Source organism: Hakea prostrata, chromosome 2, assembly GCF_041222555.1.
Source record: "Hakea prostrata isolate BN-2017 chromosome 2, UWA_Hpros_2, whole genome shotgun sequence".
Lineage (NCBI taxonomy): Eukaryota > Viridiplantae > Streptophyta > Magnoliopsida > Proteales > Proteaceae > Hakea > Hakea prostrata.
Window position 1 is genome coordinate 45,248,536 of NC_142601.1, and position 22,570 is coordinate 45,271,105.

Genomic DNA, 22,570 nt, shown 5'->3' on the forward strand with positions numbered 1-22,570 from the left:
TTATAATATTTTATAATATTATATTTTATATTTGTATGATTTGCTTCGACGAAGCGCAACTTTCCATTTTGGCATTTCGAGCTCCGACACGTTTTATTTATTTCGATCTTAGCCCTGGGAATTCTCACCGAAAAGAAAATATTTTATCTTGGAAATTAGAATAAATAAAATGCGGCTTCCGTTCTCATTCTGTTAACGTGCACTCGAATGAAATCAGAAACTACTCTTTCGTCTCCGCAGCAAAGAAAACTCTGCAAATAGAATAACAGATAGTGTAGGAAAGAACAGAGCCAAGAAGCCTAAATTTGAGTTTTCTGATTTGCATGAATCTCTTGTCTCCTTCTCACACTTCTGTTATTGGTTGATTGGTAATCGGTTTGCAATTCTTATCTCCGCTCCGGAATTTTCTATCACCTGCAGAGTTTTCAGGTTTCCAGGCCGATTTTAATCCTTTCGATTCTCTAAATCTTGGACGTATTGATTCTGAGCATAATAAATCAGTTCGATACGGTTTTCTGCCTAGGGTTTTGGTTTGAGATCCTTCGGGATCTTCCATGAAATTTACGGTTCTAGGGTTTAATGATGCCGGAGGGTGCTAATTCGGATAAGACAATTTCGTTATCTCCTACGAGCTCTTTGTCGGTGACCGAGACTGTCAATGGCTCACACAAATTTGTAATCCAAGGATACTCCCTAGCGAAGGGAATGGGGATCGGCAAACACATTGCGAGCGATAATTTTCATGTTGGAGGTTATGATTGGGCGATATATTTCTATCCTGATGGCAAGAACCCTGAGGATAATTCAACCTATGTTTCTGTTTTCATTGCGTTGGCGAGTGAAGGCACGGATGTTCGAGCACTTTTCGAGCTCACACTTGTTGATCAGAGCGGGAAGGGTAAGCATAAGGTTCATAGTCATTTTGATCGATCTCTGGAGAGTGGTCCTTACACATTGAAGTATCGAGGGAGTATGTGGTGAGCTTCGTGACCTACTAATCTCTGATTCCGTCCCCCCCTCCCCCTATTGTGGTGATAGTGTGCAATTGAATTTCAGAATATTAAGCCTAGGTTGTTCTTGGTGAAATTGTTGCTTGGTTTTGTTTCCTTTGCTGCTTCATTGTTGGTGTTGGTCCGGTATAACTTATGTCTATTTAATCTTGGACTTGAGCATCGTAATGGACACGATGTATTTGATCAGAATTTTATGATGGACAATAATTTATCTGATCATATTTTATTGATCTTGCGTCCGAAACTTGTCATTGATAGGGTTTTTAAGAAAGAGAAAATTCTTGATTTTTGTCGCTGGGACTGAAATTTTTGAAAAAGTATGGAGACAACTGCTCAGGCCAGGCCCTCAAATTGAACATTTGTGGTCCTTTTTTTCCTGGGTGTAATTAGTTGAACTTTCCCCATATGTTCTGTTTTTAAATACATTTGAGATTTTTAGTTTTGCTAATCTTTTATCTCCATATATTTTATGCTAGTTTCTTGGTCTTGTTTTTTGTTTCATTTGTCTGTACTTCCGTGTTTAATTTTCATCAAATGTTTTTGTACTGGTGAAAGTGAAACATATTTTTTTCAGATTTTGTTCACAAGGAAGTAAGGATGAAGTGGGATTAAACCCTTCTGTGGACTTGTGGTCCTCTCTAATGTTCTCTATGCTGGACTTGAGTTTGTTTCTTCTTTCTCATCAAAATCTGGAGTGGGTCTTCTTGGGAGTTCTATTTTCTACTTCAACATATTCTAACTCATTTTATTATCTTATGGACTCCTAGAACAATTGATCTGTATGTCAGAAACGGGTGCAATATGTAACCTAAATTCTTCTTAATACAGTGATTGTCAGAAATTTACTGTTTGCATCCACATTTCATTTCAAGATTGGTGTCCATAAAGTATTGAATTGTCCATGGGTGTTTGTGTTTGTGTCGTCAGGGATAGTACCCTGCATCTCTTTTATGTTGGTGCTTTTAGTTTACACCTGTTTTCACTGGGATATGATCGTTATTTCCCAATTGGAAAGATAAAGATGGTTACAACCTTAGGAAAAGGCAGAATTCACGAGCAGAAACAAATTGTATCTCTTTCGTTATTTGGAAACAAATGGAAAGTGGACCACTTTGATTGTGTATTCAGTGAAATAGAAATCCATTTAGATGACTACAGAAAGAAAAAGATTGATCTTTATTTGGGTTTTTCTTCCTGTTCTCTCTTCTTTGATATGATTTTGCTTTTAGTTATTCATTTATTCTAGTTGTGGATGCTCTTGGCTTTCCCCTTCCTGGGTTGTACTACACCACTACTCTTAGTCTTTCTGATGTGAATGACCAAAAGGGCTCCACCACTAGTCTTAGTATTGTCTTTCTTTTCAATATAATTTTTGGCTGAAAAAGGATTTAAAAAGAGAGAGAAAAGAAGAAAGAAGAAATAGAGCCTCAGCCAACTGCGGCATGATAAGATAAAACCTTTCCATCCCTATTAGCATCAAAATCTTTTTCAATTTATCTCACTTTGAGAATGGTTGTAAGGTATGCTGGAACAGTTCTGACATTCCTATCCTTGGTCTTCTGGTTCCAGTTTATCTTGCCCTTGTTACTTGGCTGCAATCTATTGTCAAATTTTCTTATTCTTTTCTCCAAATGTAAAAGAATTTTTGCTTGCTAGAAGGTAACATTTACTTCTCTTTGTTATTTAGGGGTTATAAGCGCTTCTTCAGAAGAGCGATGCTGGAATCTTCAGATTTCCTCAAGGATGATTGCTTGAGAATAAATTGCACTGTCGGTGTTGTGGTTTCGGCAATAGATTCTTCAAGATTACATTCGATACATGTTCCTGATTCTGATATTGGAGCACATTTTGGTATTCTACTGGAGAATCAGGAAGGTTCAGATGTAATCTTTGATGTAGCTGGGGAAAAAATTCATGCTCACAAGTTGGTGTTGGCTGCTCGATCCCCTATCTTCCGAGCTCAATTTTTCGATGGGTTGGAAGAAGATAATAATGAAATTGTTATTACAGATTTGGAACCAAAGGTCTTTAAGGTAATTGTGGCCACTGTATTTTCGATGGTTTGAAAGTTTTATTGGAAACATCAATGTTTCCTTTGGTATACCTTCAGTCCTTGTTATTGTTATTACTTCTTGTTGAACTTATCTTTCCTTGTTATTGTTATTACTTTTTGTTGAACTTACCTCTCTCTTATATGTATTCGGCAGGCTATGCTACACTTTATTTACTGGGATTCTGTAATAGAAGATGAGGAGTTGGTCTCATCAGGTTCATCTTCATCTTGTGTATCATCTGTGTCTGAAACATTAGCTGCAAAGTTGTTAGCTACAGCTGACAAGTATGGTTTGACAAGACTCAGACTGATATGCGAGTCTTATTTGTGCAAGGATATATCCGTGAACTCTGTTGCCCAAATTCTTTCTTTGGCTGACCGTTATAATGCCATGGAGCTAAAGGCCGTCTGTCTAAAATTTGCTGCTGAAAACCTTGGAGGTATGCCTTTAATTCTCCAGTTAGAAGTACTTCGTTCTCCTAGAAAATGTTCTGATTATTGGACTCAGTACTAGACACCTCTTTCTGATAAAAGTTTCCTCCAAAATACAGCTGTGGTAATTAGAGTAGCATCTTTGAATTATTTCTTCCTTGCCCAGAATATTCCTTTCTGCATGTATGCTGAGTTAGAAGAACCATGTCTTATAAAGCTAGGTGATGCTGTCATGGCTTTGATGACTCTGATTGTATGTCTCTATGTTGGTGTGGGCACATAAGAATAATGAATAACTCCCCCCCCCTCTCTTTTTAATGCTAGGGGCAGAGTCAAATCTATTTCGTAAGTAGCCAGAAAAATTTGGATTCTTTTCTGAAGCAGACGAAACTCAGTACAAAACCATAAATAGAATTTGAAGGAAAAGGGGCACATTCTGGTTCTTATGGCCTTTGGGTGAGGTGGAAGCAGTTGAGAATGGAAAGGCAGTTTGGTAATGTAAACATCGATGGAAAATAAGACCTTAATCTTGAATGAGCAAAGTTATCTTGTAAATGATAAGCATACCTCATGGAAGTGTTAAAACCCTTAGATTTGATCCACTGATAACAATAGAAAACCAAGCTGTATGAATTTAAATGTAGATTGCTAACTGGTTGTACCATTAATTCCAACAAACAGTTGTCCAATTAAACAATCTGGATCTCTCAAAGAACTACCTAAAACTCATCCAATCGGTATGGTCTGGTCCAAACTTCATCTCAGGTAAGTAACTCACAGTTGGATGATATGGAAGAGATGATACGCCAGTGCTGAAGTTGCCACTAGGTGAGTGATCAACCCTAAGTTTCAGGAGAAATGGGAAGAAAGAATGGAAAAAAATGAAAGCGGGAGGAAGAGGAAGAGAAGGACAATACCTCCACTGTTTTAAGACTCGAGAGAGATTAGAGGAGTTGATGGTGATAAGGATTAAGGACATTAAGTAGAGGAGGTTCAATGTGTTCAATCTTGGCTTCAGAAGCAGCTTAAAATTAATTAGTTCCAATCGTCTTGGTGAATACTTACTGTTGAGAACCGTAGGATTGGAACATTACCACTTAGTCTAGATTACTTTGTAATTTTTCATTATAAATAAAGTGGACCTCTATCATCAATGACAAGTCATATTATTCTGCAGACTGATTTCACACTTGGTATCATAGCACAAAACTTTTAGAAATTGTTTTGTTGGTTTTCTGCTTTGTTCTCTTACATCACCACTGCTGCCACCTTGGAGGCTCAGCCTCGTTGTCTAGCATGGTAGGCAACTCCATACCATCCGTTCTCTTTGTTGTGCCTGCCCTTGATCACTGCAGCTACTGTCCTTTGACTGGCAGCTTTCCTCCCTGGTGCTCACATAGTAGGCATCTTCCATCTTCTGCAACTCCCCAGTTGTCGTGCCATATCTGCTAGCCTCCTCTTGCCAATGCTGCTTTCATGACAACAACTAGTCACTGAGCCACTCCGCTGGTCCTCTCTTCTGCTGATGCTGCCTTTTGCCGTGTCTACCAGTTGTTCTGCTATGTGCCTGGCACTCCTCTTGCCTGTGCTGTATCATCACAATTGCCACATCACTGCATCAGCCTCCTCTTGCTGGCCCTGTCACTCCTTGCTACTGCTGTGAACTGCAGTTCACCGTGCCACTTCTGTCGGCCCTATTTCTTGCCGGTTCTGCCATCTCTCTGACCAATAGGTTGTTTGTCACCACCCAGCTTCTTGTTGCCATTGTTCCTGCAACTTCCTTTGCCATTGTTTGTATGGACCTCGTGAACAACGTTATCACTCTGGTAGCATAGTTGTGGAGTGTCCTCTTACTCATTCCAACACTCATGGGCACATTAATGCTGTCCAACCTAGCTCCATCAGGTTGAATCGCCAGAGTTACCATACTTGCTTGCTTGCCTGCTTTCTCATCATTGTGGACACAACTATGCAGGCCCTGTTAGTTGTTACTGGAGATACTACCAAGCCTGCAGATCCAAAGAGGATACCTTGGTGATATCTTTCCTCATCAGTTCCTTGGAAGGTTTTTTAGCTCCAATTTTGTTCTCTTTGATTCTGCCAAGGAACTACGGCATGCAGATTTTTTCCCCCTTTGGGGAGAGAAGGGGGGGGGGGGAATACAGGATGCAGTTTCCGGTCATGATTCTTATGCTGGAGCCCATGCTCAGATTTTTGAGATACATTGACAAGTATGCAATCAGCAGTTATCTCTCATTGCATAGTGCATTGCCGTAAGTTCTCTCTGGTTTGGGAGCTGTTGGTACTTTAATCACCCATTTACCATGGCCGGACCTGTTGACTCTGGTGCTTTCCAGAAGGAGAGAGGCAAAATGGGGTGTATACTTTTCTGATTGGCATGGGTCCTGAATATAACCAACTTGGGGTAATATAAAGCAAAGGTCAACGATGACTTAGCCCTAAATAGCCACAAACAGAGAAATAGTAGTAAGGACAAAAATTAGTTACTCAAGATCATTCAGAGTTATGAAGGTGTCCGGTTAGGATTCTAGGCTTCAGCAGGTAGTTAATTCCAGCAGCAAGTCCCAATGATTGGTGGGTCACCAGGAGCATGCACTCAGCAGTTGGTTGGTTCTTATTCTCAACAGCCTCCCAATTGTTCTTCACAGTAGCAGCAACAAATGTCTGGTTGGTCTTGAGGACGAGGTTGAGTTTGAACTAGAGTAGAACAAAAGAAATAGGAAAATCAAAAGTAAAGGGATAAAGATGGTTCATCTCTCTCATTTTGGTCCTCAATCCTAGGTATTTAGCTCTCAGAAGCAAGGTCCTCACCATTCTTATTATTCGAGCAAGAAACAAGAAAATAATGCAAACAGACTTCATTAATCGATTTCATAAATCTTGGGCTGGGAGCAGCCTATTGCAATATTTATACAGTGCTAATACTTGCTCTCCAAGTTACATCGAACTACTAGACTTTGTTAGTTAGTTAATATTCTCAGCAATAATAAAACATAGAAACTTACGATAATTAAAAGAATTAGAATCTAGGTTTTATCAACCAGTCACATATTTGAATTCTAAAATGGAAACTAACTTCTAGAAACCTAGGAACAACTAAATATAAACTAAATAAAATATAATGAAGTCCTTAGTCTTCCAAAGCTATAGGTATGATGGGTCCCATCAAATCTTCCAAAGCTGTAGATGCAAGCAGCTCCTATTTCTCTCTGTCCTGCTCACTACACCGCCTGCTTCTATTTCTGTGGATTATTTGATGTTTCCTACTTTCGCATGGAAGCCAGTGAAGTATGATTATTGTGGTCATTCCCATCACACGTAGCTAGCCTGTTGAAAGCTTCATGGATGTTCCAAAGGTGGGTGCAATCCAAACATGATATCACTTGTTCCCAACCAAATCTTTTTGGATCATCTTATGTTGCTTTATGGTTTCTATTGCTGCGCCCTTCTCTCTGGATCTGATGGCTGTTGCCTAAAAACTAGTAACCCAACCACCAATACTTCTCCTTTTCAAACTTGCTTGGTCGGATAAATGCCATGTTCCTCTTTGAGTCACTTATGGTTAATTACTTTTAATACCTACACCCCTTGCTCTGGCTGGGATTAGGTACACGTTGCTGATGGGTCTATGATTTCCATTTCAGAAAAAGTTATCTATTTATTTTTTCCATACCTTTTGTGTTCGATCCCTCTAACTGAATGGCATCTTTGGGCAAAAAACCTGTCACCTTCTGGACTTGTCTGGTACCTTGATGTTCACTATGGGTGTCCTAAAACCTATAGGGGAGATGCTGTCTTTATGGCTTCCTATCTCATTGATAGTGATCCCTCCAGTGTCTTGACCTTTAAGATCTATTTATTTTCTTCCATATTCATTTGTAGCCTCTTCTCTTCGCTCCAAAGTATTTGGGTATGTTTCACCATAGTTCTTTTCCCTTCCGGTCAATTGAATCATGCTCTTGTGCATTTTCCCGGTTTATTTTGCCTCTCAAAAGGGTTATAGGTGTTATCAGTCCCTTTCTCACTTTGTTTTTGCCACCTTGGATGTCATCTTCCATGAGTTCTAAACATTTTTTGGCGACACCTATTCAGGAGATTCTGAAGAAGAGAGTTAAGATACTTGCTCAGTGGATTGGTTAGCACACCAGTTCATCATGGGGCAGACGTTGATCCCACCAGGCGTCATGCTCCTGTTGTTCCAGAATTGATTAACTTCTCTAAACCAGACATGGAGAAAGGATGATGTAGCCCCTGATAGGACCAAGGGCCAATAACCAAGATCTTCAAATAAGAACCGACCAAATAGGTCTGTTTTATGATTATGTTTCAGATTTGCTAACATAAGGGAACTATGGTTTAAGGTTTTCTTTCGGCGACAGGCTTGGGATCGAATATTTAGGAGGCTGTGAGGAAGGTTCAATCCAAGTTGGAACAAAAACTGATGGGTGGAAAGTTTGATTTTTGAAATTAGGATTTGTGGGGTTAATTATAGCATTAGCTAAAACTTTGGGACTAGCTAAGATTTCATGGCTGCTGATAAGATCATGTGTAGGGACTGTCTGGGGGGATCATATCCTCAAAATGTGAGTCAATTATGATAGATGAACAGGGATTCCTAAAACCTCGTGTAGTTGATAAGAACCAGGACCTGCAAGCCAATGGGTGGGGGGTGTTTATTGGACAGAGTTGACTGAAATTTGGGTCTAAGGAAGGGGAATTCTTAAATGTGAAATGATTTTGATGGTGGGAAGGGCTGGAACTTGGGCTAGAAAATGTCAGGGTTAGAGTTTCTTGAAGACACTTACTGCTTGAAGCTGGTTCCTAATGGCAACAATTCTCGAAGTATGTTTAGAGGAAGAATCTTTGGAGTAATAGAATGAATCTGCAGTCACAACAGAAGGTTTGGACTCTACAACGCTAAACTCCTGCCTCCACCTTGAATTTTAAACACCAAAGATCTCCAGCAACTTGGACTTGGACTAGGACTACCATCGATCTAGACTTCAAACACTAGATCACACTTTCACAAAGAGAAGGCAACAGCCAGCAATTTCACTAGGCAAACATCAATTATCCATTCAATTTTCGTTCCACTACTGGGATATCACATCTCATGTACAGCTTTTAGTTGCTGGGATATCACATCTCATGTACAGCTTTTAGTGGTTCTCCTGTAAATATCTTCTTACCATAGGTATGTCCCACAGATCGATACTGTCTGTTGTTTTTCAGTAATGGTTCACTGTTTCTGTCTTGTGGAAAGCTGTAACATGGCTAGAATGAGTGGAAGGAAGAGTGGCAGTATAGGATGAAGACTTTGTGACAAGATAGGGTCATGGTTAAAGATTCTACTTGAGGGCAATCTTGCCCTCTCAATATGACGAGTTGACTCCACATTTTGGCAAGATCTCTGAGCTGTTAGAAATTCTTTTCCCCTCAACTTGAGGCTCCAAATCGAAGGGGTATTAGGGTTCATTTGGGGCTAAAACTTATTGTCGAGCCCTATTTCAGGCCTTCTGAACACAGTGGTGCCCTTAATTTATGGAACAAATGGTAAAAATGTGAGTTCCACTTTGGGCCCCAAGTTGGAACCTATGCTGAAGTAAAACCCTAAAATGGCCTGTTGTACATGTATATCATATACTCATATACTAATGGCCAAAGTTCAAACAAGTCTAATACATTATACATGTTCGTAGTTTAAATGTGCTGTAGAAGTGCCAATGATCACCTCCAGCAAGCTCCTCTGACCAAAGAATTCAACAACAGTCTGGTAAAATTTGGTGAAGTGAAGTAGCAGCAAGCAAAATCCAGTTATGGGGGTTGAAGCCTCTCTGTCACGGACAGACCGAGTCAAGATGTTTTGACTCGATCGAGTTGGAAACCTTTTAAAACTTGGGTTGGGTTGAGTTGGTTTGAGTTTTCGGTCAAACTAAGAGATTGATTGAGTTTTACCGGCTTTTTGTATCATCCTTCGTCTCTTCTTGCTAAATTAAAAAAGCAAGATCTCACGAGTTTTTGAATTATCTTTGGGATGAGTATTTGTGAACTACTAATTGGAGATATTTTGAGGATTGAATAAAGTGGATGGTTGCATTTTCATCATGACATATGTACGGAAAGTTTGTGCTGGGAAGTTAAACAAGCCTTACAAAGGATAAAGTAGGCAAAACCAGGATTGTATGAGATCCCAACAGAAATTGGAAGACCCTAGGAGTATATCTGATGCAAACCACCAGGACCCCAAGAGAGGCCAAAGAAGACTTAGGGCTGCTGCCTTTCTTCCCACAGCCCTACAGGACCAAGCCTTGCAAGCATATTTTTGTCATATTTTGGTGCCCTAGCTTGGCCAGACCAGTTATAGCAGAGTCAGAGATTCATTTGGACTCCAGTTCTACTAAGCTATGGCAAAGTCCTAGTCCAGTGAGGAGTCCTAATTAGGGAAAGATTTCAGTAGTTATTTTCCAAGTCTTATTAGGAAACCACTTTTACCTAATCTAAATTGGAGTTCTACTTAATATATGGTTCTAGCATGGCCTTGAACAGAACCGATTGGAGGGCAAGAATCCATGTAGCGGACCCCATTTAGTTGGGAAAAGGCTTATTGTTGTTGTTGTTGTTGTTTTAATTGCAAGCTTATTTAAATAGAACTCTTAGTTTGTTGAGTCCAAATGGGAATATCTTTATGTAAAGCTACAAATACAAGGCCCAAGCTTGTAATCAGACCATGTTATGCTGATGAATAAAATTTGCAATGAGATTACAGCCAAGGACGTTGCAAGTGGGTTGCTTAGGGTTTCCAAGTGCAGGAAACCTGCAGCAGCTTGTGGTGAATTCTTCTTTAGTTATTTCAAGTTTCCAGCATAGGACAACCCCTAAGTACACATCCCTTCCCATTCCCCGAGGCCTCTTCCATCGCGAGGACGTTGCAAGTGGGTTTTTCAGGGTTTCCAAGTGTAGGAAACCCTGCAGCAGTTTTGTGGTGAATTCTTCTTTAGTTATTTCAAGTTTCCAGCAAAGAAAAACCCGTAAGTACACATCCCTCCCCATTCCCCAAGGCCCTTCCCATCGCAAAGCCTCTCTAAGCCTCGCTCTTTTCTTGCGGCATCTAGTTCTCTTCTCCAAACTTCTTAAACCCTGAAAATCCTAATGCCCTTCCCCAAACCCCACCCCACTGAGAATTATCCTCACGCCACCGCTAGTGACACTCAATCTTAGTTTCAGTCCTAACCTTGCCTCAAAAACCCTAGAAATCTGAAACCCTAGTTTTCCCTAAACCTAAATTTGAATCGATTCTAGAACTGAAGATAAACTTATTTCAGATCCTGTTCTCCTTCAGCCCTCACCTTAAACCCCCTGGCCAAACCTAGACAGCATCTCCCCATCCCTAAAATTCCCCTAAAACTCTAGCTGTAGGGTTTAGGAGCCTGAATCCTCAAGCCGTAGGGTCTGAAAGGCCTAGCCAAGTCTGCTATTCATCAAGGATCCCCTTAATCTGACTCTCTCCTTTTAGAGGGTTACATTAATATGGGATTTTTTTGTGTGGTTAAACCTAGTTATCTAACAGGATTACAAAGGAAAATGCTAGATGAATGTTGCCGAAGCATTCTTGTTCAGAAAATAGGGTAATCTGCAACAACCATAGGCTTTAGAAGATTGATGAGTTATCTGATGAGATTGGGGGACGTTTATTGAGGCTCATATTAGAAGAGGGACTTGATTTCTTCGAGAATCAATTTGGTTTTATGCCTGGTCAATCTACAATATAAGCTATTTACCAATTGAGGCTTATGAAAAGATGTAGAGCTAGTAATAAAGATCATTATATGGGGATTAACCTAGCACGTTCTTAGGAGAGGGGGGGTGTGGCCTAAATACGTAGGATGCCAATAAAGATATGTACGAGGCTTTGATAACTAGAGGGAGATTTGTGGGATGCCAAGGAAATCAAGGTTTGGCCGTAAGCCCATATATTTTGTTCTTATCATGGATGAACTGAGCAAGAACATCCAAAATGGATTAATGCTGAGAGAGACATGGAAAATTGAAATCAAGCATGGAAACAAGCGGCTTTAGGATTAGTAGATTAAAGACGGTTTATATAATGTGCAAGGTTAGTCAAACTATAATGGATCATAGTTGTCACGATTCCTTGGCTAATCAACGGATTGGTGAGTTAAATATAAGGTGATACCATTAGGTGAGTGCATAGAAAAAAATTCGAGGGAAACTGGGAAATTTTGAGGAAACTTGGGACTTTTTTGTGCTAGTTTTGACATGAAGTTTCGACAGGTTTTAGGGAGTATTTTAGGGTGAGACTCTGCATTTAAGCTGATTAGAGTATAAAGAACACATTGATTGTATTTTGCTAAAAAAAGTCAATGTAGATATGTCATTCAATGTACATAACATCAAATGTAGAGTTGTTCGAGAAGTAGACTATAAACTTAGTTACTTAAGTACATAACATTCAATATATAATTTCTAACTTCAAAACATAAAATACAAAGTAACTGACAATAAAAGGAAAGTACAACTTAGTGCCAAGAAGAGTGCCAATAGTGGATCCATCCTATGAGTTGAGTAGGACTATGCTTGTAACATCCTCTCCTCCAACCAATGAACATAAACATCCCATGGCATTTTATGCCTATGGTTGTCAATGTAATTGACAACTCACAATTGTAACGTTACGAGTTTGGTCACCAACATTTCCTAAGATAACCAGTCTGAGGGAATACACAATTTGGATAGGGAAGTCCTGATGGAGGGGGTATTTGGAGAAACATGAAAGAAACAAAAAAATTGAAAATTTGGGAAAGCTACAAAACTTGTAGGAAGAAGTCCTAGGTTTCCATTAAATTTCCCAGGTTTCTCACGAAATTTGGGAATTTTTTTTTCTCTCATGAACCAAGTGGTCCAGTTGGGTTAAACTAGGTTTTGACAAGTTTTGACGAAACTTCGATCGTTTCAATCGAAGGTTGGGATTTTTTTGGTCCCCTAGTTTTTCATTTCGAGGTTCCCAAAATGGGAAAGTTTTGACCAAATTTTGTTCTATGGGTGAGTGAGACATCAAGGGTTCTTGCATGGGTATCAAGGAACTCTGGTTGACCAAAGTGCTTCGATGATGTGTTGACAACCATATGATGGAACGATATAATGAAAATTGAGGAGAAAGAGATACGTCTGGTGACTAAGGTGCCACACCCCGATTTCATCAAACCGAAGATGCAACATTGGGAACACTTATTGATCTGTTCCCGAACCAAACCAGAATCAGGTTGTAGTATACACCCATTTGTCACAAGAATCAATCATAACAAAGCAACTGGATTATAAACACAATTAACTAGGGACAAAAGGGAGAAAAACGTGTCATTTCCTTCCCATCAAAAGTCACTTGTACATATGTACATACCTCAAAGGCTAGGGTGCATCATATCAAAAAGTGACATACAAACTACAACAGGAAATAACACTATTCCCACCATAGGGTTCCTATCACGCACGTACAAGTCGTAACTCATATCCCATGTTGACATCCACTGTGCCGAGATCTACTAAATCACTAGCAATCCCACTCAATCTATGTGGGTCTGGAGTAGGCACAAACGTCACACACACATTCATCTCCATGACCAGAAGTAGTGGGGCTCCACCAATCCCCATTATTTGGAACACACGCTGATAATGCCTCAGGGGTGAAGCCGGACGTGGAAAGATCGGCATCCTCAGATAATGCTGAATCTATATAACATGTATATATATAAAAGTGAACTCATAGAGCCTAGTGAGGGGAAATATCTATAGGGCAAACATAACAATATCATGATGTTATGATGCACAAATATATGCTCTAGCATACAATGCCTAGGTCCGTGAAGGTTAAGCATTACTCCGGTCGCGGTGCAATATTCTTTCAATACGCCCACGGGGTTTAATTATATTCACATAACCACAAGGATACCATCGGACCGTTGGGTTACTCACGTTTCACCCTAGATAACCGCATGAGGCCCATGGGCTATTGCCGCTACTCACATTTCACCCACATCCCATTGGCTGACCAACACCTAATCTCCTGTTGGCAAGGGAAGTAGCACTCAGATATGCAATCTAGCCATGCAATCTACTATGATGATTATGCGGGTCTGAAGTATGTTCTGTGTTCCATACCACAGTCATACAAGCTGGCATCGTAGGCAAAATAGAATTAGAACAAAATGCTTTCCACTATAATCAAGTCATTTCATATCCATCGTAGTAATGAGTGTAGGAATACCAAGTGTACAGTCGATGAGTGTAATACCCATCATACACTTCTACTGGAGCGTGCAATCACACATCCAAGGTATTTCTCACACCATCACTAGAGGGTACATATGAATTCATAATCATATACATATGCATTGCAACTATATAAAATATCATGTTATGCCATGCATGTCCTAATTACATCAATTCTACACATAATATATGCATGCTTGTATGACCGATAAAATAATATAAGGTTACATGATGCATAAGAGTTCTAAGTTCCCACTCACCAATTACTTGTCGGTTCTACGTAATTCTCTTCTGTCTGAATTTAGAATTCACCTTAAGCTAGCTTACACACACACCTTCTCTTTCCTCTCTACGAACGAAAATCTTGTCAATCCTTCTCTCCCTCCTAGCCTCGTGTCTATTTATATGTGAGGGTTCAAGGTTTAGATTTAAAGAATTCTACCGAATCAAGGATTATTGATTTAAGATTTTAGAAGTGATGTGTCACATGCCCATTATCTTACTTGTGATTCATCTCTCATATTTACCACCTCCTGCTCCACGTGGAAGTGGATGGTAAAAATTGTGACTCCCTAAAGTATTATCCTCTTTTACTTTGATGCATTGTCACCCACTCACATCTTCTAAATTCATCACCTAGCTCCATACGTGGAGCTAGGTACCCACCTTTACCTAAAGGTAAATGCCACCTCCATCTTAAAATACCGCCTCCTACTTAAGGTGACACCTCAAACTATCTAATTGCCACATTTGTTTAAGAATGACACTTCATCCTTAAAGATACACCTCCACCCCACTTTCTTTTATAAATTTTAGTTCCCAGCATATTATTATTATACTATATTTGTTACTTCTTTAATTCTCATCTCCACGACAAAGACTTCCTATTATTGTGATATTATTATTTATACGTGTATCATTATATTATTACTTTATAACCCGATCTCATCTGACCACGCCGATTCTCGCGTGGGATCAACCTCGAGTTCACCTATTGGTACTTCCGGGTTCAAAATTTGTACTGATCATTTCCCCTATTTGGATTAGTCTAATTCCACCACATATGAGATCTATGGGCATTACTATGCATCGGTCATGAGGAAATAAAATAAATAAATTCTCAAATAATTAAATCGTACCTCTTTGGAATGACATTCTCGCTAAGGGTCTTTAGTGGTTCACTTGCCGATTTGATGGTGTCGACTCGGGGTTCACCGGTCTGAGTTGGTTCTTCGGGTAAAAAATAAAAATTCAAATTAGATCGGAAATTTTGGGGTGCGGGTATTACATAAGGTATTTGGGATCCACCATTAATAACAAATGTTAATGTGTAACTTACTTTCTCTACTAGTGTCCCTAGTAAAGGAGGGTTTGTGTGTCAAGTTGATAGCTAGCATTAGGAAAAAGAAGCCATCCTAACCCCTTTACATGAATTCTTCAACCGTGTAGTTAAATGCTATGCTAGGGCATTTCCTAATAAAATAAGCAACACTACACAATTGCTTGGGATCATAGTTCAAATTTCTAATTAGATGGGCCAAAATTCTGGTTAAAGCTCAGTTTCTTGGGAATTTGAGATGAAACCATGGGTTAGTTTTAGAAGTCCTAGTATGGGACAAGTTTTGACAATATTTTGGAAACTTTGGAAGTTTTGACCAATATTTCGGAAATTTTGGTAGTTTCTACCAATAAATGTCAAGTTATGACCAATTTTAACCAGTTTCAACATACCCAATTTTAGCTCAAGTTTTTTTTTTTTTTTTTTTTTTTTTTTTTTTTTTTTGGGGGGGGGGGGGTTCAACCAGCCCATCACATGTCAAATTCTACCCCTAAAAAAATTCTTGGTTTCAACATGATTTCGACCCATCTTGACCATATCTTGGTTTTGACCAGCCTCGAAATTGAGATCTTGATCCTTGCTTGGGTCTAGTGAATTGCAGGAAACGGTTGGCTTGGATGTTCCCTCGAGTGACGGGAGATGTCGACACATTGATGTGGCGTCAACTAAGCAAGGTTCTTGCGTTTTGAAAAGCTATTCCAAAAACGTAAGATAATATTGCCATCTTGGAGCATAGAAATCTTAATAGGTAAAAGCCTAGAATTGATTGATGTTATAAGGAGTAACATAGCCTGTACTCAAGAGACTAGATGGAAATGGTACTTAAGCTACGGATTTGGATGACTTTAAACTTTGATGCATTGGGGATAAAGCCATAAAGGTAATAAAAGGAGTGGACATATTATTAGCGTTTTCCCACAAAATTAACCGATGCTCTACACAATGGTTCAGTGTAGTGATAAGTGGGCGTGTGTCCCCCATAAGCCGCCCAGATGCGGTTATGCGGTTATAAGTAGGCAGGGTTTACCATGCCAAGGATAGGTGTGGATAAAGAAGCTAGTCAAGAAATATGGGATCATATTGCATTGTGGAACACAAGATCTTTTATAGGTAAGAACTTAGAATTTATAGATATTATGAGAAAAATAAAGATTAATATAGCTTGCATTTAAGAGGCTAGATGGAATGGTTAAAAAGGGCTAAAGAGTTGGATGACTTTAAACTTTGGTATGTCAAGGATAAAAGTAATAGAATTGTAGTAGGCTAACGGTGGATAAATAGTTAAAGAATGATGTGGTGGAGGTTTAAAGATGAGGTTGTTGGCTTGTAGCTATAAAGCTTGTGCTGAAGAAAGAGGTTGTTAATATAATTAGTGCGTATGCACCTCAAGTAGGACTATATAAATGTCTAAAGTTACAATTTTGGGATCATATGGATTGATTAGTGCAAGGAATTCATAAAGGAGAAAAGATTATCATAGGGGGTGATAGATGGACATATTGGGAATGATCAAAGAGGCTATGAAAGTGCAAATGGATGATATGGTTTTGGAGAGAGGAATGAGAAGGGATCCCTATTTTACATTTTGCCGTTGCTTTTGATTTATTTATTGCAAATACTTCAAAAAGAGAGAAGCATTTAGTTACATTCAAATGTGGAGATTGTAGAAGCTAAATAGATTCTTCCTAACTAGAAGGTTAGCTAGATTGTTGCGCAAGGATTGCAAGGTGATACTAGGGGGAAGTTTGACTGCACAACAAGACTAGTGGTATTGAATGTTTGCCTCACTCCACTAACCTATAAAAGGTGTGGGGTTAACTATCTTAGGATAAAGTCGTGTAACCTAGAAGGTGATCGCTTGAAATCTTTCACTAACAAAGTAGTCAAATAAGGAAAGTGGGAATTTGAGGGGGCACATTATGTCGAATGAGATGGCTACATGTACTAGGAAGGTGGCTAAAGACGACGTAGGTGAATCAAAAGGAAAGCACCTTTTTATAGAGAGACTTGGTGGTGAGATGGTGAGGTTCAAAGAGCCATCAAGAATACAATAGCTAACTTTAAGACACTGGAAACTAACTACTGAGGATGTAGAGGACCTATAAAGGTATAAGTTGGCTATAAAGGCAGCTTAGAAGTTGTGAGAAAAGTAAGGGAGAAAAGTATGGAGATTTATATAATAAAGGCAGCTTAGAGAATTGTGAGAAAAGCAAGGGAGAAGTATGAAGATCTATATAATAAGCTATGCACAGAGGAAAGTGAAAAACTATTTATCAGATAGCTAGAGAAAGGGACAAGAAAATGTTAGATGTTTTAAAATGAAGATGGTTAATTACAAGTACATGATGAGGAGGACATCAAGAAAGGATGAGAAGTATTTAGGACTAGTACAATGCTGACATCGAAGTGGTGAATACTAAATTGCAGTCACATTTGGATCTTCACTATTTTCTTGGATAAAGGGGATTCACAGCAATATAGGAATTATCCTATCCATAATTGTCACGGCAATGAGGCGATGCGAGGCAATTTTGGCTAGTTGAGGCGATGAGGCGCCCTCCTAGGCATTTTTGAGGCAGTTGAGACGTTTTAAGTGAAATTTTTAGCGTACATTTCATTCACTCTAATTCATTATAAATCTATCATATCTTATATAATAAAAAAAAAATAATATTAGCCTACCTCAAGTCATCCAACATACTACAAACCACACATAGTAGGTCCTAAATAAAAAGTTGGGGCAAGAAAGGAAGAGAAGAAGTCGTCTGTCACTAGCCGTTGCTTGCCGGAGTGTCGTCATGGGAATGGAAGAGAAGAAGAGAGGAAGAGAGAAAGAGATTAGGGACTAGAGTGAGAGTGAGAGTGAGAGTGTGAGACTTGAGTCAAGAATTTATTCTCTTTCGATTTTGTTTTTTATTTTTATTTTGACATTTGATCATATGTAGCGTCATTATAAATATGCATATAGATTCAAATAATAGATACTTTACAATCAGAGTTTAATAAGTAATTCAATATATGCCTTCGATTTGGCATCTTTCATGTGATTTAAAAAAGAAAAAAAAGCGGACGCCTTGGGGTATAAGGCGTCCGAGGCAACACCTCATACCCAAGGCGGTCGCCTTATTGCCTGAAAATAAGGCGATGCCAATTTGAGGCGCCCAGATGCCTAGGCGACGCCTTGACAACTATGATCCTATCTCAACAGAAGTGTGTTGTGGATCTTCTAACTTGACGAAAGAATGCTTGCTCCAAATATAGTGATGCTCCATTGGACCCTCATTAAAAATTTGGGGTTGAGGATGGGGAATTACTGGATGATGTTTAGCAGTACAAGAGCTTCCTTGAGAAGCTGATCTACCTTACTATTACAAGACATGACATCACTTTTGCTGTTGAAGTCCTAAGTCAGTTTATGCAGTTTGTTGGAAAACCTCAGAGGGATGCTGCAGTCTACATACTTCGGTATCTTAAGAGTGCTCCAGGCAAAGGGCTGATTTATTGTCCCGATAAGCATATGGATCTAGTGGTCTTTTCTAATGCTGAATGGGCTAGTTCAACCAATGATTGGTCAAAATCTGCGACAGGGTATTGCACTCTTGATGGAGGAAAGTCACTTGGCGGAGTGAAAAAAAGCCTACCATCGCCCGGTCTATAGTGCGTAATCTGCATACAGAGCCATGGCCCATACTGCCCCTGAACTGATCTGGCGTAGTTCATTATTACATGATTTGGAATTTCCTGTAGGTTATCCAGTGAAGATGTACTGTGAAAATCAGTCTGCTATTTATATTACTAGTAATCCTGTGTTCCATGAGTGCACCAAACATGTAGAGTTGGATTGCCACTTTCTTGGAGATGCTGTGATGAAGAAATTGATCATCACTCCCATTGTGTCCTCATCTAACCAGCTTGCAGATTGTTTATGTAGGGACGTTTGCTCCTATTTTTTTGTTCTAATTGTACCAGGCTAAGAATAGGTGATTTATAGCTTGAGGGGGGGGAGTGTTGAAGCCCATAGACAACAGCTTGGATCTCTAGTGGCAACTGCTGAAGGCAGTTTTGTACTCATTATTAGTATATTTTGTTTTTATTGATCTTGTAATCATGCTGTCATTATGAACGGGGCTGAAGACACCTTTTTATCCTGTAGGACTTTTGGTCTATATGGTCTTTCCACTTATTAATGTCAAAGAAAGAAGTTGTTTTTGCCAAGTCACTTTGTATCTTCTGTTGATACATTTGGGATGTTTTCTGTTTAATTGTGATCTTCACTGACAAGACTACATAGTCCCTTTCTTTTCATGCTACATTTTCTATTTTCATACATAATAGATAATAATGTAAATTTCTTTTCAGGACTGAACTGTTATTAATCAGTTTGGTTGGATGATCCGATGCAACCTTTTTGGCCTAATTGAATGTCGTAGTTGGCATCTTATCTTTCTTTTTCCAATTAATGGCTGTTGCTTGTCAATACCATTTATGCTGGGGTAGGTGGCTTTTAAGTTGGAAATCTATCTGAACCTTGGATGCAATAGTAATTTTGACAAATCATGATTTGGCTACTGCTGCATGTTATGTTTATAAAGTTTCTCATTCTTCAGGATCTCCCCAAGTAATTGAAAATTCGGGAACCGAGAACGGAGACTAAGGTTTTGATTGATTCAATTAGCTATTTTTCGTGTGTAGTTCTGCCATTTCATGCTCTAATCTTTGATTTTAATGCAGCTGTCATTCGATCAAATGGATTCGAATACCTTAAAGAAAACTGTCCAGCATTGCAATCAGAGCTCCTGAAGACTGTGGCTGGGTGCGAGGAGGAATGTAGCAGCGGTGGGAAGTGCCGCAGTGTGTGGGCTCAGCTCTCGGATGGCGGTGATACCAATGGCAGAAGGGTAAGGCAACGTACTTGATATGTTGTAAAAGTCTAGCTTGGAAAACATTGACATGTAAAATGATGGGATTTGGGGTTTTCTTTTTCTTTTTTTTTTTTTGGTTTTTGGGGGAAAAAAAGGGTGGGGGGGGGGGGTGAAGATCACTCTTGGATGAAGGAAAAAAAATTGAAAACCTGGCCTTGTCAAGTTCGTTCCGTTGTCATGAGTTCATTAGATGGTAAGGATGATGGGGGGGTGATGGTGGCAATAAACTGAATTTTGTAGGTTTTAACAGCTACTGACATCTAGAGATAAAAACTAGACACTTTGAACTACTTGTATTTCATTAGATTTGAACTGCAGGGAAATTTAACCTACTGACTGGGTATGGTTTAATTTTTCCAATCATCTGTTGTAAATTTGGACTCTTGAAATGATGTGACTTTCTCCGTTAGGCTCTGCCTTTTTCTTTTCTATAAATAATATTTTTGGTGTAATTTTTGGGGGGTTAAAAGGGTTGTGTTTCAACTTTTAAGTATCGGTATTGGATATGCCGCATCGGAGAGACCGATCTAGTCAAATTCAAAGCCCAACACTTCCACATAGGAGGTCAGAGTTCGAATCCCCTCAGAGCCAGGGGTGAAGTCCCACCTATATTAATTATATAAAAAGCGCTTTGAGGATGTAATCATGGTGTGCGCAAGCTGGCCTGGATGGCCTGGATGAACATCATTCCAAAAAAAAAATCTAGTCAAATTTAAAGCTATGCTGTAAAATTTTTAGCCGTCTCTCTGTTTATTATCCCTTTTAGCTGTGTTTGTGTTTATTCACTTTTCTCAGGGTTTAGTGCCTATGTCCAGGATTAAAATTCTGCTATTGGGTCAGCAGCATGAAGAGTTCTCTTACATTTGCATGCACTCATATGGAGGGATTCTGCTAAGATCAACTCTGAAATAGTGAAGGCAGGACTTTAAGCTGTTTCTCCCAATGCAGAATTAAAATTGGGTAAATTTCTGTGTATGAAGTGGGACAAAAGCCTCTTGATACTCAGGCAGAACGCAATAATTGATTTTAAATTCTAGTTACAACTTACAAGTGACAAAACTCTTAGCTCTCGAAATCTGGACTGGGACTTCCATCCAGAAATTCAGAGAAGGTGATCGTGAAAATTGGTAATTAAGGCATTATTTTTGAAGTTGTGGAGATTGCTTAGTTGGTAAAAGACCAAGTCACCAAGGAGGTTAAGAGTTCTATACCCGGAGTTTTTTATATTTATTTTATTTTATTTTAATGAAAAAAAAATGAATTAATTAAAAAGGAGGAATCAAGTGGAAGAAGTTCCACTCGAGCACAACTGATGGTAATATTGAGTTCCTAAGAATGCTCCCAAATTTAATGAAAAGCAAAATTGGGACTAACTCGACAGGCCAAATTAGTCTGGCATGCTTAGGAATAAGAGTTCATCTAAAAAAAATCTTATACTAGTGCAAAAGTTCCAGCTATCCATGAGATTATGCAACACAACTTCTAACAAAGAATCAAAGCTTCTTGTTCCTATGGCTTTGGATATACATTTTCTTTCTTTTCCGAGAGCAGTTAGTTATCCACTTCCATCTTTTTCACATTTATACCTTGCAATAGTCAAAGTTCCATTGATAATTTTATCCCAACTAATAGACAGAAATTGGAAAGAAATTTCATGGTTAGGAGGGTTAGGAGCATTTGATTCAAAAGAATTGTTCCTTGATATGGGAGGTGAGACTTTTGAGTTCTTTTAACCAAAACAGAATAGTTTCTATAGTCTTACATTGGGTTATCTTTTTACCTGTTCTTAGAACTTTGATTTTAGATGTCCAGATATAATAGAAGTAGATTGAAAGAATAGAAAGCCACCCGGAAATCATTTTGTTGTTATATTGAAAAAGGATACAATTTTTTAAAATAAGTTTGAAAATTGAGTCAGCCCGAAAATGTTCAGTCCTAAGACCGAACTTCCCTTGTTTAACAAATGACCAAACCAAGCATCTTCCAAAGGTTTGGGAGTGACTTGAAGGATTTTCGAAATAAATGGGGAGGGAAGAAGGGAGAGAATTCTATTCATGTTCCATGAGTAATTTTGGATCAGGTCACCAACCATGAGATTAGGATTACCTTGAAGGAGTGGGGGAGGTATAGGAGGAATCCAAGGATAACGCAAAAAAGGGAAAAAAAAAAAAAGAAGTAGAATCACCTTTCCCATTGATTTTGAGAGAACGATTTGAGGAAAGGGAGGGTTCTAGCAATACCATTCCAAATGTGGTAACGTTTCTTATTCCATATTTTAGGTTGAAAGGTGAGGAGTCACAAAATATTTGCTTTTCAAAATTTGACTCCAAATAGAAGAAGAGTTAATCCTAACCCCGGGGTTGGTAGTCTAGTGGTTTCAAATTCACTTTCATGTAGTTTGGTAGTCTCTATGTTCCTGGTTTGAATCCCTTCTACTTCTTTGTTTCTTGCATTGGGTAATTGTGTTTTTGACCTGAATATAAAATCATTACCTTTTTTTGTG

At 39.0% G+C, this 22,570-nt stretch overlaps 1 protein-coding gene across 3 annotated transcripts; it reads left to right on the forward strand.

Annotated features, from left to right (window-relative positions):
• The first annotated feature begins 103 nt into the window (after positions 1 to 103).
• LOC149024457 (BTB/POZ and MATH domain-containing protein 4-like) lies at positions 104 to 21,236 on the forward strand. 3 transcript variants are annotated; one of them, XM_089144686.1, is made up of 5 exons: positions 104 to 977; positions 2,701 to 3,046; positions 3,221 to 3,506; positions 19,877 to 20,043; positions 20,883 to 21,236. In XM_089144686.1, the coding sequence occupies exons 1-5, from the start codon at positions 580 to 582 to the stop codon at positions 20,886 to 20,888; spliced, it is 1,203 nt and encodes a 400-aa protein (XP_089000812.1). In that variant the 5' UTR covers positions 104 to 579; the 3' UTR covers positions 20,889 to 21,236. The 3 variants fall into 3 exon arrangements, with proteins under 3 accessions (XP_089000812.1, XP_089000811.1, XP_089000813.1); XM_089144687.1 differs by lacking the exon at positions 20,883 to 21,236 and adding an exon at positions 19,753 to 19,800 and having other exon boundaries at positions 106 to 977; positions 19,877 to 19,965; XM_089144685.1 differs by lacking the exon at positions 20,883 to 21,236 and having other exon boundaries at positions 105 to 977; positions 19,877 to 20,144.
• The last annotated feature ends 1,334 nt before the right edge of the window (positions 21,237 to 22,570 follow it).